This window comes from Syngnathus acus, chromosome 3, assembly GCF_901709675.1.
Source record: "Syngnathus acus chromosome 3, fSynAcu1.2, whole genome shotgun sequence".
In the NCBI taxonomy this organism is placed as follows: domain Eukaryota; kingdom Metazoa; phylum Chordata; class Actinopteri; order Syngnathiformes; family Syngnathidae; genus Syngnathus; species Syngnathus acus.
This window is the reverse complement of record NC_051089.1, coordinates 20,731,233-20,747,954: the sequence shown is the minus strand read 5'-3', so window position 1 is coordinate 20,747,954 and position 16,722 is coordinate 20,731,233. Positions and strand designations below refer to the sequence as shown.

Below are 16,722 nucleotides of genomic sequence, written 5' to 3'. Positions count from 1 at the left end.
GGAATGGAGCAGGGCGACCAAGTGCAGTTTGGACCAGGGTTTATTGGAGGAACTCAAAAGACAGACTCGGCAAACTGACACGACTTAACAAAACGATAACATGACTGACTGACTAACCGAAACAGACTTGAAAATGACAGGAACCAAAAAGACATGAAGCGTAGCGACAACATTACGACATCAGGAACCAAAAAGACATCAAGACAACAATGATCTGATGAGGCGTGAGGGGCAGACATGACTTACATACACGACGGGTAACAAGAGGCAGGTGAGAATAATCAAACTAATCATGGGCACACAGGAGGGGAGGGGCGAGCACACAGACAGAAACCATGACAACAGACACATAGTGGAACGGCTGGGGACGAGACGTGACATCTTTACTTCTTGGTGAAAGTATGATAATTTGACATTGCAACTGTTGCAACTCTATTACACATCTAATTGGACCCATTGATTTTCTGTAGAGATTCATTGTTTTATGTTTTAATGTTTGTCTTTGGCATTACAGTTTCGCTACAAGAGCCGAGTTTACAGGCAGCCCAATTTGGATGAGAAACAAATTGCCAAACTTCATACAAAGGTAAGAATGTTGATGCAACAGAATAAAAAGCTCTATCAAAAAAGTAAATAAGAGTTTACTGATAATATTTAGCATTCAGGTTAATCCAGTTGCATTTTACTGCTACAAAGGAAGATGACAAATTTTCTGATTTAACCATTTTTCTCATCAAGAATTCCACTACTGAACGATTGGGGTTTTTGTACCAGTTTTCCACCTGCACGTTGGGTGAGGATCATTTTTGGGACTAAGTTGGTTCTATTTATGCATAAAATTATTGCTAAGTGTTTGCAAAGACATGGAACAGCAGTAGTTTGCTGATGACAGAGTGTTTTACGTATCAGCAGGAAACAACCCATCAAGCCTCAGTGATCATACGGTGACAGTGTGTTGCTATTTTAATGTCTCTAAAGGAATCATTTAACTCTGAACTACAACAAAATGATATTGATGTGTTTGTCGATGTGGACGAACGTTTTTTTTTCCCCTCACGACTCACACAAATAAAATAGGGGTTGTCAATGATTTTGAATACTTGGATATCACTTTAGAATAGCTCCAAACCTGAAGTTTAATGCATGTATAAAGCAGTTGCGTAAAACTGTACAAATCAGTCTGAACTGTTTTAGATTTACCAGGTCACTTCTACAGCATGCATAGGGCCACTGATTCAGTAACCAGGCCAATTTCCTCAAACTACAAACAAACCTTGACATTTTTCAATCAGAAAGCCACATAAATTGCATCATTTTAAAATTATTTGAAAATATAATATCTGAAATTTCTCTCATTTGAAATGCTTAAATGGGCTGGGCCTTAAAGCAGTGTCTCAGTCAATTAAAAAGAATGACAAGGGAGAGTATAAGCAAGCAGAACTCTAAAATTGAAAAAGCGCAGAATAACACAAATCCCTTTCGGTAGAAGGTCCACACACTCTGCCACAGAAAATAAATGGAACAGAAGCTAAAAAAAAATAATGCAAAAGTTAAACTTAATGAGCTGTCACCTAATCGTGGTGGAGGGGTTTATGTGCCCCAATGATCGTAGTTGTCTTGGGGTTTATACCCCTGGTAGAGTCACCCATGTCAAACAAGTCCCTAGGTGAGGGACCAGATGAAGCATGACTCACAAAATCCCTCATGATGAGAGACAAGAATGGACTGTTTTCCCTTGCCTGGACGTGGGTCACCGAGGCCAGGCCTGAAGTTGGGGCTGGAAGGCTGGACCCTCACTCACGGGACCGTAAAGTTAACGTGACTCCTCCTTCCTGTAGGCTTGCCACCTGTAGGTCGGAGGGGCCGGAGGGGTCGGGTGCAGAGAGAGCTGCCAAAGGTGGTCCGATCACTGGCTACAGAAAGCTAGCTCTAGGGACGTGGAATCTCTGGCAGGGAAGGAGCTTGAGCTGGTGTGAGAGGCAGAAAGGTTCCGACTAGACATAGTTGGACCAGTTTTGGCTCTGGTACCAGTCCTCTCCAGAAGGGTTGGACTCTTCCACTCTGGAGTTGCACATGGTGAGAGGTGCCTAGCAGGTGTGGGCATACTTATTGCTCCCCAACTTAGCAACTGTACATTGGAGTTCACCCCGGTAGACAAGAGGGTAGCATCCCTCTGCCTTCGGGTGGGGAGGACGGGTTCTGACTGTTGTTTGTGCATATGCGCCAAACAGCAGTTCAGTTCAGATAAAAGTCCTTGGAAGGAGTGCTGGAAAGTGTTCCTTCTGGAGATTCATTCTGCTGGGTAACTTCAGTGCTCACGTGGGCAATTGTGTGTGAGTGATCCATGTTCCGTGCCTCCATCGGGTCCTATCGGGCCTTTTGTGGCCTGTGGAACTCCAAAGGCAGCTGACAGGTACCAGATGGCCAAGTGGAATGCAGCTTTGGTGGTCGCTGAAGCAAAAACTCGGGCATGGGAGGAATTCGGCGAGGCCATGGAAAAATGACTTCTGGATGGCTTCAAAGAAATAGGGTGAGAGATAGAGATAGGGTGAGAAGCTCAGTCATCCGGGAGGGACTTGGAGTTGACCCAACTGCGGATAACCGGTAGAAAATGGATAGATGATCTATAAAATACAGAATTGTTTGGGTCCTGATATAATATAAACACTGTAGAGCTCTGAGGTCTGCAGACTTGGGTCAAATAATAGTGTAGAACCCAGAGTTCAAAGTAAACATGGTGGTGCTACATTTAGCTGTTATGCTGCACACAAATGCAATAATATAACAACAGAAGTTAAATCACCCCCGAGTGTACGTGCTTCAAAAAACAGGCTTAAAACATTTCCCATACATTTGATTCAGGTCCTCTAAACAATGTTAATCTTTTCTTTTCTTTTAGACATTATAGAAAGTCACTTTTATTTCAATACTTCAAAATGCTTTTAACCTCTTTTAATGTTTCTAAATGTTGTCAAAGTACATTTGAATTTAATTTATTCGTTTCAACATTCTAGTAAGGTTTGCCTTGTGTATAAAATGTCAAATGTGCTGTAGAAATAAAACTGTAATGCCTTGCCTTACAAAGAAACACCACAAGTATTATGCTATTTAACCTATTTAGTATTACACTTATTATATTGTCAGTAAACGGGATGTATGCTTATGCTCAGAAACTCCAAATACATTAAGTGTATGGTGCTAATTTCTTGTTGGCAGTGTGATGCATTATCAAAACCCATGCTTCATCTATTGCTCAGGAGGAGTCTCTTTTTCCTTGCCAGCTCCAGCAGCAGAGCACGTTAACACTGCATCGCTGTTCCACCCACAAGAGTAAAAGTCAAGTGTGTTCAACCATTTGAAGAATCTGTTTCCTCTGCCTAGTTGTTTTAGGCTCACCTTAGACAGCTATCCATCCCACAGTGAAAACAATCGCGTTGTGCAGCCAAATTGAAAATGCTTATGGACACTGGCTGTTTTTGGCATACCAGAAAATGTCTGACAGTTACTGTAAATCTACACACAAATACATTTTTATGAGAGTAGGAAAGACGACAACTGGACAAAGGAAAAACTGCAAAAGAAGGTGAAGCAAATAGCAAAACAAGTTTGCACTCTTGATATAATATACATCACAATGTGTGTATTTAGAATGGTAATAATCATCAGAGTGGAAACAATTTTTAACTGGATTTGAACTGAATATACTACATTTTTATTAATTTATTTATTTAGCAAAGTGAACAGTAGCTGTACTCTATGATCAGACCTGGGTGCACCCTTACTCTTGCCCTAAATCAGATGGGATTGACTCCAGATTCCCTATGACACTGATCTATGCTAAAGAAAACCAAGGCGTGGATAGATTTGACATATTTCTTGCCTTGATCCGATAGACAGCCATTCTCCAGTACTGTTAAAGGAAAGGTGATGAATGAAGAAACTTTCTTTGCAGAGAGAGGATTTCAGCTACATCAAACAAACCATTGAGTTAATTAATTTGACAATGAACTCCTGACATTTCCCGATATTAAACAAGCAATGACTCATCAGTGACATCTAAGAAGCAGCCGAACTGCTGTGCTCACATTTCATTTGCTTGGCCAAATCAGCTTGTTCAAGATAGTGTGAAGTGAATTCAGAGATTTATCTCTAAATATAGTGTTTGAAAATAAAAACGGAATATATCTTCTCCTTTGTCTTCTTTCGCCTCTTCTTTGTCTTCTCCATCTTCCTCTTCTTCGTCCTGTTCTCATTTGTCTACCTTGTCTTCTTCTTTTCGTCTTCTATAAAATCTTCTTCTCTTAGTTTACTGGCGTATTATAGCTCATTGGTGCATGACTTCATCTACTGTGCAGGAACCGCAAAGGGACTTGAAACCCGATGCTATCTACAATATGCTGCAGGTCAAAGCTGAGCGTTTCATGCGACACGTTTCCATACAAAGTCAATTTCGTTTGAAGCAACAAAAAAATGCTACACCCATTTCATCGTGATAGGATGAAGTGAAATTGGAAGTGTTACATTGACGACAGCCAATCAGCGTCAAAAACTCATTCAACGCACCAAACAGCAATGACTAGTACTTGAGCACACTGTAGGGGGTTCGTCGATAATTTTTTTGACGCACCAAAATCACATCTAAATCTCAACTTCAGTTGCATGGACAGCTGCTCTAAAAAATAGGTGTGCGTTTTTATAGTCAGCCGTGGCTCCTCACATTACGACGTCATACAATGAGGACTCTGATGTTTTCTTGGATCGGGCGGGGCTGGTGCTTAGAAAGGAGAAATCAGCAGGAATGCTTCAAAATATGTGAATGGAGGAAAACGCCACGCTTGGGGTGTTTTTAATGGGGAATTAGCATTTGATCATGGCTAAAATCTCAACAAAATGTTGCTTTAGAATGATATGCCTCCTTTAACTTAACAGATTGGCCTTGTTGGAGGTCTGAATTTTCTTGCTCTTATTTTGTAAAACTTTTAGCACACACACTAACGATCAAGCAACCTCCGTAAACATTACTTTTTGTTCATTTCTGGCAGAAGGCTGCATGCTTTGAATGCTCTTTTTTTTTTTATTGCTGTACAGCAAAACAAATGAAGACTGTGCATGCTCTCAACACACATTTGAAAATATCCCAGCAACCTACCATACAGTCAACAAAATGAAGCTCTCTCCTTCCCTTCTCATCATGCACTGTGATGAAAAAATATCTCTGTACATGGGTCTGAGAAATATACTATACAACCAAACAAAAAAAGTGGGCTATATTTAGCCTTGCTAGGTGCTATATTGGCAGTTCGTGGGTACTAACTGGCACTTCCCATGGAACGATGTCCAAATTTGAACGCAGTGAAAGATATTGCAATTTGTGGTCAATTGCAATTTTTAGGACATTTTGCAATTATCCATTCAGCTTTACCACTTGAACTCAAACTGACAAAATGTTTGTTTGTCTATTTGTGCCCTGCCATTGGCTGGCGACGAGTTTAAGGTGTTCCCGCCTGGGAATTATTTAAATGATCTTACCGCACAAATTATTTCATGTTGATCTTTGGATAAAAAAATGCTGAAGTCTTCTCTGCCTTTTGTCTTAGTCAACCCATCTTCTCTCCCCGTCCATGAAATGATTGCCACTCATTGTCTTGATATTCTTTTGCTATATCATTCCTCATTTTCTCCTGCCCTTGAGGGAGCTGTTCTCTTATCTATTTTTATCACACGGCCTGGAATGAAAGCAAATGGGAACAGAACTGGAAAAAGCGAACATCCATTCTACTCTGTCATCACTCTCGAAATTCTTGGCTTCTTGCGTTTAGTAATTCTTTTGTTTCCCTTTTTAAATACGTCCTTTTTTTATCCCTCTGTTATTGTTAAATCCCTGCTCTGATGTGTGATGTAACCTCTATTCCCATTAGTTCTGGGCTCCTAACTTGCTTTTTCACACTTACCAAAATATGTCAATTCATCCAGCTCCAATACTGTTTATCCCATCCATTCACAATGTGCTGGGTCAAGGGAAAGCTGGAGTCTATCCCAGCTGACTATACGCAAAAGACGAATTACAAGTACACTCTGAACTTACATATAGAGACAGACAACCATGCACACTTCACCAGAGAGACGCTGAACACATGCTGCCTGCACCAAAGTCAGGCTTTCAGTGAAACACATATTTGTGTTGATTCTAATAGTCTATTGTCCTTTGTGGCGATGCAGGCCAATCTGAAGAAGTTCATGGACCTTATACTCCACAATCAGGTGGACAAAGTGTCAAAGATGTTAGAGAGAGGCCTCGATCCCAACTACCATGACAGTGACACTGGTGGTAAGTCTACACCAAATTAGAACAGGAATCTTCAAGTATTACCCAAAGTATTCAAGCAGTTTGATGTTCTTATGGGTGTCTTGCTGTTGTCATATTATTACTTAATATTGGTATTTTCTAATGTGGAACTTACAGGTGACACACAAAAGCACACAAAAAACAAAAAATATGCAGTTATTGCTCACTTTTACCAACATCTCATTCCAACCTTTGAACCAAGGGTGTCCAAACTTGCGCAGGGAGCTTAATTTAGTCCGATCGCACAACCGCAGTGCGCCGGGCGCTCACTGTCGCATTGCTTTAAGAGCGTCTTTGTGTTCCGAGTTGTAAGATGACGCTGCTCTCGAGCCATGCCCATCTGAAGCAGTTCCTGATCCCGTTCGACTTGTCTATTTCCCTGGCACGATCCTCGTCTTTTTTCTCTAAAACCTTCGCCATGCTGGCCAAAACATTTGCTAATCAGGCAAATGATGTGACGAAAGTAGCGCCAAAATGCTGCCGAAAATAATTCAGCTGTTGTCGCAATACTGCCCCCCCCCCCCTTTAGCAGTGATCTATTCAAGGAGCAGAATTACAAATATTACTCTAGTAATATCCCCTCCGTGAGTCGTCACCTTATCGTGGTGGAGGGGTTTGCGTGCCCCTATGATCCTAGGAGCCATGTTGTCTGGGGCTTCATGCCCCTGGTAGGGTCACCCATGGCAAACGGGTCCTAGGTGAGGGGCCAGACAAAGCACGGCTCATCAGCCCCTTATGATGAAAAAAATTAATGGATCACGTTTTCCCTCGCCCGGACGCGGGTCACCGGGGCCCCCCTCTGGAGCCAGGCCTGGAGGCGGGGCTCGAAGGCGAGCGTCTGGTGTCCGGGCCTTCGCCCATGGGGCCCGGCCGGGCTCAGCCCGAAAAGGAAACGTGAGTCCCCCTTCCCATGGGCTCACCACCTGTGGGAGGGGCCAAAGGGGTCGGGTGCATTGCAAGCTGGGCGGCGGCCAAAGGCAGGGACCTTGGCGGTCTGATCCCCGGCTGCAGAAGCTGGCTCTTGGGACATGGAATGTCACCTCTCTGGCTGGAAAGGAGCCCGAGCTGGTGTGCGAGGCAGAAAAGTTCCGACTAGATATAGTCGGACTTGCCTCCACGCACAGTTTGGGTTCCGGTACAAGCCCTCTCGAGAGGGGCTGGACTCTCTTCCACTCTGGAGTTGCCCACGGTGAGAGGCGTCGAGCAGGTGTGGGTATACTTATTGCCCCCCGGCTGGGCGCCTGCACATTGGGGTTCACCCCGGTGAACTAGAGGGTAGCCTCCCTCCGCCTTCGGGTGGGGGGACGGGTCCTGACTGTTGTTTGTGTCTATGCACCAAACGGCAGCTCAGAGTACCCACCCTTTTTGGAGTCCCTGGAGGAAGTGCTGGAGGGCGCTCCTTCTGGGGACTCCATCGTTCTACTGGGTGACTTCAATGCTCACGTGGGCAATGACAGTGAGACCTGGAAGGGTGTGATTGGGAGGAACGGCCCCCCCGATCTGAACCCGAGCGGTTCTATTATTGGACTTCTGTGCTCGACACGGATTTTCTATAATGAACACCATGTTCAAACATAAGGGTGTCCATGTGTGCACTTGGCACCAGGACACCCTAGGCCGCAGTTCGATGATCGACTTTGTAGTCGTGTCATCAGATTTGCGGCCGCATGTTTTGGACACTCGGGCGAAGAGAGGGGGGGAGCTGTCAACTGATCACCACCTGGTGGTGTGTTGGCTCCGATGGTGGGGGAAGATGCCGGTCCGACCTGGCAGACCCAAACGTTCTGTGAGGGTCTGCTGGGAACGTCTGGCGGAATCCCCTGTCAGGAAGAGCTTCAACTCCCACCTCCGGCAGAGCTTTTCCCACGTCCCGGGGGAGGCGGGGGACATTGAGTCCGAGTGGACCTTGTTCCGCGCCTCCATTGTTGAGGCGGCCGACCGGAGCTGTGGCCGTAAGGTCATTGGTGCCTGTCGTGGCGGCAATCCCCGAACCCGCTGGTGGACACCGGTGGTAAGGGATGCCGTCAAGCTGAAGAAGGAGTCCTATCGGGCCGTTTTGGCCTGCGGGACTCCGGAGGCAGCTGACAGGTACCGGATGGCCAAGCGGAACGCGGCTTCGGCGGTTGCTGAGGCAAAAACCCGGGCGTGGGAGGAGTTTGGCGAGGCCATGGAGAATGACTTCCGGACGGCTTCGAGGAAATTCTGGTCCACCATCCGGCGTCTCAGGAGGGGGAAGCAGTGCAACGTCAACACTGTTTACAGTGGAGATGGCGTGCTGCTGACCTCGACTCGGGACGTCGTGTGTCGGTGGGGAGAATACTTCGAAGACCTCCTCAATTCCACCGACACGCCTTCCATTGTGGAAGCAGGGCCTGGGGACTCTGAGGCGGACTCTCCAATCTCTGGGGTTGAAGTCACTGAGGTAGTTAAAAAACTCCTCGGTGGCAAGGCCCCGGGGGTGGATGAGATCCGCCCGGATTTCTTAAGGGCTCTGGATGTTGTGGGGCTGTCATGGCTGACACGTCTCTACAGCATCGCGTGGACATCGGGGACAGTGCCTCTGGATTGGCAGACTGGGGTGGTGGTTCCCCTCTTTAAGAAGGGGGACCGGAGGGTGTGTTCCAATTACAGGGGAATTACACTCCTCAGCCTCCCTGGTAAGGTCTATTCAGGGGTGCTGGAGAGGAGGGTCCGTCGGGAGGTCGAACCTCGGATTCAGGAGGAACAGTGCGGCTTTCGTCCTGGCCGTGGAACAGTGGACCAGCTCTTCACCCTCAACAGGATCCTCGAGGGTGCATGGGAGTTCGCCCAACCAGTCCACATGTGTTTTGTGGACTTGGAGAAGGCGTTCGACCGTGTCCCTCGGGAGGTTCTGTGGGGGGTGCTTCGGGAGTACGGGGTACCGAGCCAACTGATAAGGGCGGTTCGGTCCCTGTATCACCGATGCCAGAGTTTGGTCCGCATTTCCGGCAGTAAGTCGGATTCGTTCCCAGTGAGGGTTGGACTCCGCCAAGGCTGCCCTTTGTCACCGATTCTGTTCATAATTTTTATGGACCGAATTTCTAGGTGCAGCCGAGGCGTTGAGGGTGTCCGGTTTGGGGACCTCAGCATCGCGTCTCTGCTTTATGCAGCCGACGTTGTGCTGTTGGCTTCTTCAGGCCGTGATCTCCAGCTCTCACTGGAGCGGTTCGCAGCCGAGTGTGAAGCGGTCGGGATGAGGGTCAGCACCTCCAAATCCGAGTCCATGGTCCCCGATCTGAAAAGGGTGGAATGCCCTCTCCGGATCGGGGATGAGATCCTGCCCCAAGTGGAGGAGTTTAAGTATCTTGGGGTCTTGTTCATGAGTGAGGGGAGGATGGAGCGCGAGATCGACAGGCGGATCGGTGCAGCGTCGGCAGTAATGCGGACTCTGTACCGGTCCGTCGTGGTAAAGAGAGAGCTGAGCCAAAAGGCAAAGCTCTCAATTTACCGGTCGATTTACGCTCCTACCCTCACCTATGGTCACGAGCTATGGGTCGTGACCGAAAGAACGAGATCCCGGATACAAGCGGCCGAAATGAGTTTTCTCCGCAGGATGTCCGGGCTCTCCCTTAGAGATAGGGTGAGAAGTTCGGTCATCCGGGAGAGACTCGGAGTAGAGTCGCTACTCCTCCACGTTGAGAGGAGCCAGATGAGGTGGCTCGGGCATCTCATCAGGATGCCTCCTGGACGCCTCCCTGGGGAGGTGTTCCGGGCATGTCCCATCGGTAGGAGACCCCGGGGACGACCCAGGACGCGCTGGAGAGACTATGTCTCTCGGCTGGCCTGGGAACGCCTTGGGATCCCCGGGATGAGCTAGATGAAGTGGCTGGGGAGAGGGAAGTCTGGGAGTCCCTCCTGAAGCTGCTGCCCCCGCGACCCGACCCCGGATAAGCGGAAGAAGATGGATGGATGGATGGACTCTAGTAATATTACAAATATTACACTAGAATCAACAGTCATCTGCTTTCTGCATTTGGTCATGTAACGTTCACAAGCTGAGCCGTGATTGGTTGTTACATGATCACTGAGTAACTGTGACATAATTTTCAGTTGACAGCTAGTGGCAAAAAAATACCCCCCCCCAATCGAGATGGGTCATTTTCCCTGCAATTACTATGTTTCCCCAGTAGATGGGGAAGCACCCGCCCGCGCATTTACTCCCGGGAGCCGTGTCAGAAAGCTCGGTGCACACTCACAAGTGCGTGTGCGTACTCAGTAATACGTAGTGATTTCATCTATCAGTGCCAAATTTCGAGTGTAGTTTTCAGATACAGTTTTACGCTAATGCCATCCACAAACCTTCCCCTGGAATCCTTCCATTAAAATGAGTGGCCCAAAGAAAAGAAAGGTGGACACTGAGTGCCGAATGTTAAAAAAGACTGGACAATTTGGCTCGACCTACGTGTGTCAGAAGACGTTCAGCCACATGAACGTCAACAAAGCCCATCACAGATCTAGGTTAACGGACCGACACCTCGGCTCTATCCTAAGAATTACCACAACAAATTTTACTCCAGACTATGATGCACTAGCAAAAAAGGGAAACCAACAATACTATTGATTTCTTTATTACTTTATTTAGATTCTTCAAGATGATGTATTTGGTCAGAATGTTTGCCGTTGGATGTGATTTCGCCTCATTAGATAAACATATAACGCTTCGACGCTCAGAACAGCACTTGCCCGCTGAAGGCCCCTCCTCCTCCACAAGAGCAGCCCCTGTGCCTCTCTGCTGATAGCGTGAGGAGGGCGCTTGCCGCTATCAACACTCGTAAGGCGGCGGGCCCTGACAACATCCCGGGTCGAGCGCTGAAGGACTGCGCTGGGGAGCTGACGGGTGTCTTCACGGACATCTTCAACATTTCCCTGCAGCAAGACTTAGAGACTTAGACTTAGACAGAACTTTATTGTCATTTTGTCAACACTAGGTGTGTACAAAACGAAATTTCGTTGCATACGGCTTTCAACAATGTAGAGGTATTTCGGCTGGTTAAAAAGTGACATTCTATATAAAAATATGAAATAAGATAATTATAAAGTACAAAGTGCAGCAGTGATAAAGTATGTAAACAGTGCAGGAGACAAAAGCAGTATTTACAAGTGTGCAGAGGAATGCTACGTTTGAATGTTCAACTGTCTGACGACAGCAGGGAAAAAACTATTGCAGAACCTGGTGGACCTGCAGCGGATGCTGCGAAACCTCTTCCCAGAGGGCAGCAGGGAGAACAGTCCATGGTGGGGGTGTGATGGGTCACTGATAATATTTCGGGCTCGGGACACGCAGCGCTGGGATGACAAGTCCTGAATGGAGGGAAGAGGAGCCCCGATGATCCTCTCTGCTGTCCTCACCACTCTCCTCAGGTTCTTCCAATCGGAGGCGCTGCAACCTCCACACCACACCGAGAGACAGCTTGTCAGAATGCTCTCTATGGTGCTTCGGTAGAACGTCCTCATGATGGGTGGGGGCAGGTGGGCTCTCCTCATCCTCCGCAGGAAGTACAAGCGCTTCTGTGCCCTCTTGACCAGTGTTGTGGTGTTCACAGTCCAGGTGAGGTCGTCTGTGATGTGGACTCCCAGGAATTTAGTTCTGCTGACCACCTCCACAGCTGAGCTGTTGATGATCAGTGGAGCGTGGTGAGGCTGGTTCTTCCTGAAGTCGACGATGATCTCCTTCGTCTTCTCCACATTCAGGATCAGGCTGTTTTCTCTGCACCAGCCCACCAACTGCTCCACCTCCTCTCTGTAGTCCAGGTCGTTGTTGTCCCTGATGAGGCCCACCACCGTTGTGTCGTCTGCAAACTTCACGATGTGATTGGTGGTGAACCTGGGGGCGCAGTCGTGTGTCATCAGGGTGAACAGCAGGGGGCTCAGGACGCAGCCCTGAGGGGAGCCTGTGCTGAGGGTGATGACATCTGAGGTGTTCTGTCCGACCCGGACTGACTGAGGTCTGTTGGTGAGGAAGTCTAGCAGCCAGTTCCGAAGGGGGGTGCTGAAGCCCAGGTGTTCCAGTTTTTCCACCAGATGTTGTGGAATGATGGTGTTAAACGCTGAGCTGAAGTCCAGGAACAGCAACCGCACGTGGGTGTTCCTCTCCTCCAGGTGAGCCAGGCTCAGGTGAAGAACGGAGGAGATGGCATCCTCAGTAGAGCGGTTCTGCCGGTAGGCAAACTGGAACGGATCGAATGTTGGGGGGAGTCTGGAGACGATGTGATCTTTGAGCAGCCTTTCGAAGCACTTCATCATGATGGGAGTCAGTGCCACCGGTCTGTAGTCATTCCATGAGGTGGTTTGAGGTTTCTTCGGCACCGGAATGATGGAGGCAGCCTTGAAGCACACTGGCACTTTGGCTTGGTCCAGCGAGATGTTAAAAATGTCTGTGATGACACCAGCCAGCTGGCCTGCACATTCTTTGAACACCCGCCCAGGTATGTTGTCGGGGCCTGGGGCCTTACGTGGGTTGACTCTTCTCAGAGTCTTCCACACGTCGGCTGAGTCAAGGCAGAGGGCCTCCTCTTCCTGGTGGGGAACAGTTTTAACTGCAGGAGTGCTGTTTAGTGCCTCAAAACGCCCAAAGAAGTTATTTAGACCATTCAGGAAGTCAGCATCAACCTCACCCACCGGGGGGGAGGGTAAGTTGTAGTCCGTGATCGCCCGTATGCCTTGCCACATACTCCTGGTGTTATTGGCGTCGTGGAAAAAATCCTGAATTTTTCGACTGTGGCTTCGCTAGCCTGATGGCACGGTTCAAGTTGGCTCTCGCTGTCCTCAGTGCCTCCTTGTCGCCAGACTTGAAGGCTGAGTTCCGTGCTCGTAGCGTATGACGTACATCCTCAGTCATCCAGGGTCGTTGGTTGGCTCGGGTGATGATGTTCTTAGTGGTGCTGACGTCCTCGGAGCATTTGTTGATGTAGGCTGACACAGTCATGGCGTACTCATCAATGTCGATCTGATTGTCATATGTTGCTGCTGACTTGAACATGTCCCAGTCAGAGCACTCAAAGCAGTCCTGGAGTGCCTCCATGGCCCCCTCAGACCACACCCTCACCTGCTTCACTGTGGGTTTTGCTCTGATCAGCAGGGGCCTGTATGCAGGGATTAGCATAACAGATAGGTGGTCTGAAGAGCCGAGGTGGGGGCGGGGGGCTGCTCTGAATGCATCCTTTATATTGGTGTAAACCAAGTCCAGAGTGTTCTCTCCCCGAGTTGGAAAATCCACGTGTTGGTAAAAATGAGGGAGCCGTCGTCCCTTCGTGTTTCAAGGCTGCCACCATCGTACCTGTGCCGAAGAAACCTGCCTCGTCCTGCTTCAATGACTACCGCCCCGTGGCACTGACGCCCATCATCATGAAGTGCTTTGAGCGGCTTGTCATGGAGCACATCAGGTCCATTCTACCCCCCACCATAGACCCCTTCCAGTTTGCGTACCGAGCCAAACGGTCCTCTGAGGATGCCATCTGCTCGGCCCTCCACTCGGCCCTCACCCACCTGGAGAGTAGGGACTCGTATGTGAGATTGCTCAGTGGCGTAGCCAAGCCGGGGCGAGCCGGGGCGGCGCCCCGGTTAGGACTCCCTGCGCCCCGGTTGAAAAAAATCGAGCTTTTTCGATTCTTCATTTTCATGCCGTTTTTTTCTTTCGGTCTTGCGCGAATGTGCTTGCGCTATTCTATGTGCGCGATGTTATCCATTCACCGTTTGCCTCCCGGACCCGGATGTTGTTTTAGCGATCAGCGAACGGCGTGGGTGATGTTCGATTTTTTTTTCCTGTGGGCGCGCGCCCCTACTGGAAAAATTCCTGGCCACGCCACTGAGATTGCTGTTTGTGGACTTCAGTTCTGCCTTCAACACCATTGTGCCACAACGACTCATCTGCAAACTCGCCAAGCTGGGCCTCAGTACCTACCTCTGCAACTGGCTACTAGACTTCCTCAGTCAGAGACCTCAGGTGGTACGTGTTGGCGACAAGATCTCCGCCAGTATCACGCTGAGCACGGGGGCCCCCCAAGGCTGCGTGCTCAGTCCGCTGCTCTTCACCCTGCTGACGCATGACTGCGCTGCAACCTACAGCGCCAACCGCATGGTGAAATTTGCTTACGACACGACTCTGGTGGGTCTCATCACCAAGGGTGACGAGACTCAATACAGGTTGGAGGTTGACCTTCTGACCACGTGGTGCAAGGACAACAACCTCCTGCTGAACGTCAACAAGACCAAGGAGATTGTTGTTGACTTCCGGAAGGGTCACACCCGACACCTGCCGCTGACCATCGACGGTGCTGTGGTGGAGAGAGTGAGCAGCACCAGGTTCCTGGGGGTGCACATCAGTGAGGATCTCTCCTGTTTGGGGTGGTAGCTGCACTGACTACAACATGAAGGCCCTCCAGCGCATAGTGAAGACGGCTGGTAAGATTATTGGTGCTTCACTCCCCTCCTTGAAGGACATTTACACCTCCCATCTCACCCGCAAGGCGACCACGATTGTGAGTGATGTGAGTCACCCCGCTCACTCTTTGTTCGATCTTCTGCCCTCTGGGAAGAGGCACAGGAGCCTGCGCTCCCGCACCACCAGACTCACCAACAGCTTCATACTCCGGGCTGGTAGGATCCTGAACTCTCTCCCCCCTTCTGCGTAGCGTCCTGTACTTTTGCGCTATATTCTGACTGTCTGCTGTATGCACACTTGCTCCGTTTTGCTCCTCTTATTTATTTATTTATTGTGTTATTTGGTTATTTATTATTTATTGATCACTCTTATTATTCATTGTTTGTGCCTTCTTGTTTTTATTTTGTGTTGTTTGCTTGTCTGTATGTCGTGTACTATGTCTTGTCACCGTGGGATAGTGGAAACGTAATTTCGATTTCTTTGTGTGTCTTGGCATGTGAAGAGGTTGACAATAAAGCAGACTTTGACTTTGACTTTGACATTTCATAAATCTGACCTGCAGGCGCTGAAGTGATGGAAAATGTTATTCATCATAACAGTGTCGTATTTAATAAGAATCACTGATAGTAGTTTTTTGGTGAAATATTTTTTTAATGCTGTTAATAAATGCATTTGTTTTCAAAAAGCTTTTTTTAATATCCATGCTTTAGTATCTACTAAAAGTAAAAACCTTTTATGCAATGACCTTTACATGTCATTTATATTACTTCACACAAACACTACATCCATCTGTTCCTGGTTCGGCCCCCCGGTCAAAATTTAGAACCCAATTCGGCCCGCAAGTCAAAAGGTTTGCCCACCCCTGGACTAGATTGAGATTCCCTGATGTAAACCTCACAACTGGGCATAGAAAAACTCAAAACATTTATGGAGGCATAAAGGAGCACTTCCCAAGAATCAGCTTATGCTCACGGTAAGAGAGCCCTAACGGGATAACCTACATTTGATGCAGAGTGGGCAACATTTTCTGCATAGAAGCCAAGTTGGCTGCTCTTGAAGTGTACCAGAATTCTGACACCATGTTGATTTACCCAAGTAACATGTCTACTATTTAAAACACCCATGACACCCTATTCCCTGTTTCTCCTCTAGAGAGCCCCTTGACCATGACAGCACATCTGGATAATGTGGTGGAGATGATCAAGGTTCTTAAGAATGGAGGCGCTCACTTGGACTTCAGAGCCAAAGATGGCATGACAGCCCTCCATAAAGCAGCACGTTCCAAGAACCAGGTTACGCTCACGGTAAGAGAACATACTGGGTCTGATTCATTAAGATCTGAAACAGCAAGTGATCAATTGCTTGCAGGTGGCAAGAGGTGTAAAAGTTGTGGAGACTGCCATATTGAAAAGACGGTTGTAAGCTTTAGCTTTGTTAGTTTTCTGCTTAGACCGTTTGGCACAGTACAGTAAGAACAAATTTAAGTTTGAAATAATTGAACTGGGTTGGCACGGTGGTGCACTAGTAAGCACGTCCGCTTCATAGTTAAAAGGTGCAGAGTTCAATTGCGGTTCTGGCCTTCCTGTGTGGAGGTTGCATGTTCTCCCCATTCCTGCGTCAGTTTTCTTCATGTTCTCCGGTTTCTTCCCACTTTCCAAAAACATACATTTTAGGTCGATTGAATACTCAAGATTATCCGTATGTGTGAGTGTGAAATTCACACTGTGAATGGTTGTTTGTCTATGTGTGCTCTGTGATTGGCCGGCGACTGGTCCAGGGTGTAGCCCGCCTACCGCAGCTGGGATGGGCTCCAGCATGCCGGTAATCCTCACGAGGAAAAAGCAGCTTGGAAGATGAATGAGTGAGTGAGTGAGTGAGTGAGTGAGTGAGTGAGTGAGTGAGTGAGTGAGTGAGTGAGTGAGTGAGTGAGTGAGTGAGTGAATGAATGAATGAGACAGTGGATTACAGAAACATT

The 16,722-nt window shown here is 48.0% G+C and overlaps 1 protein-coding gene across 3 annotated transcripts in view; it reads left to right on the top strand.

Moving 5' to 3' along the window:
• Positions 1-16,722, top strand: part of shank2b (SH3 and multiple ankyrin repeat domains 2b) — a 252,715-nt gene that overhangs the window by 25,997 nt on the left and 209,996 nt on the right. For 2 of the 3 annotated variants that reach the window (XM_037247310.1, XM_037247309.1), the window contains exon 1: positions 15,917-16,051. In XM_037247310.1, the coding sequence (XP_037103205.1) occupies positions 15,944-16,051 (108 nt within the window). In that variant the 5' untranslated portion in view covers positions 15,917-15,943. Of the gene's footprint in view, positions 1-514; positions 587-6,219; positions 6,329-15,899; positions 16,052-16,722 lie in introns of those variants that run through there. The other variant, XM_037247312.1, reaches the window with a different exon arrangement.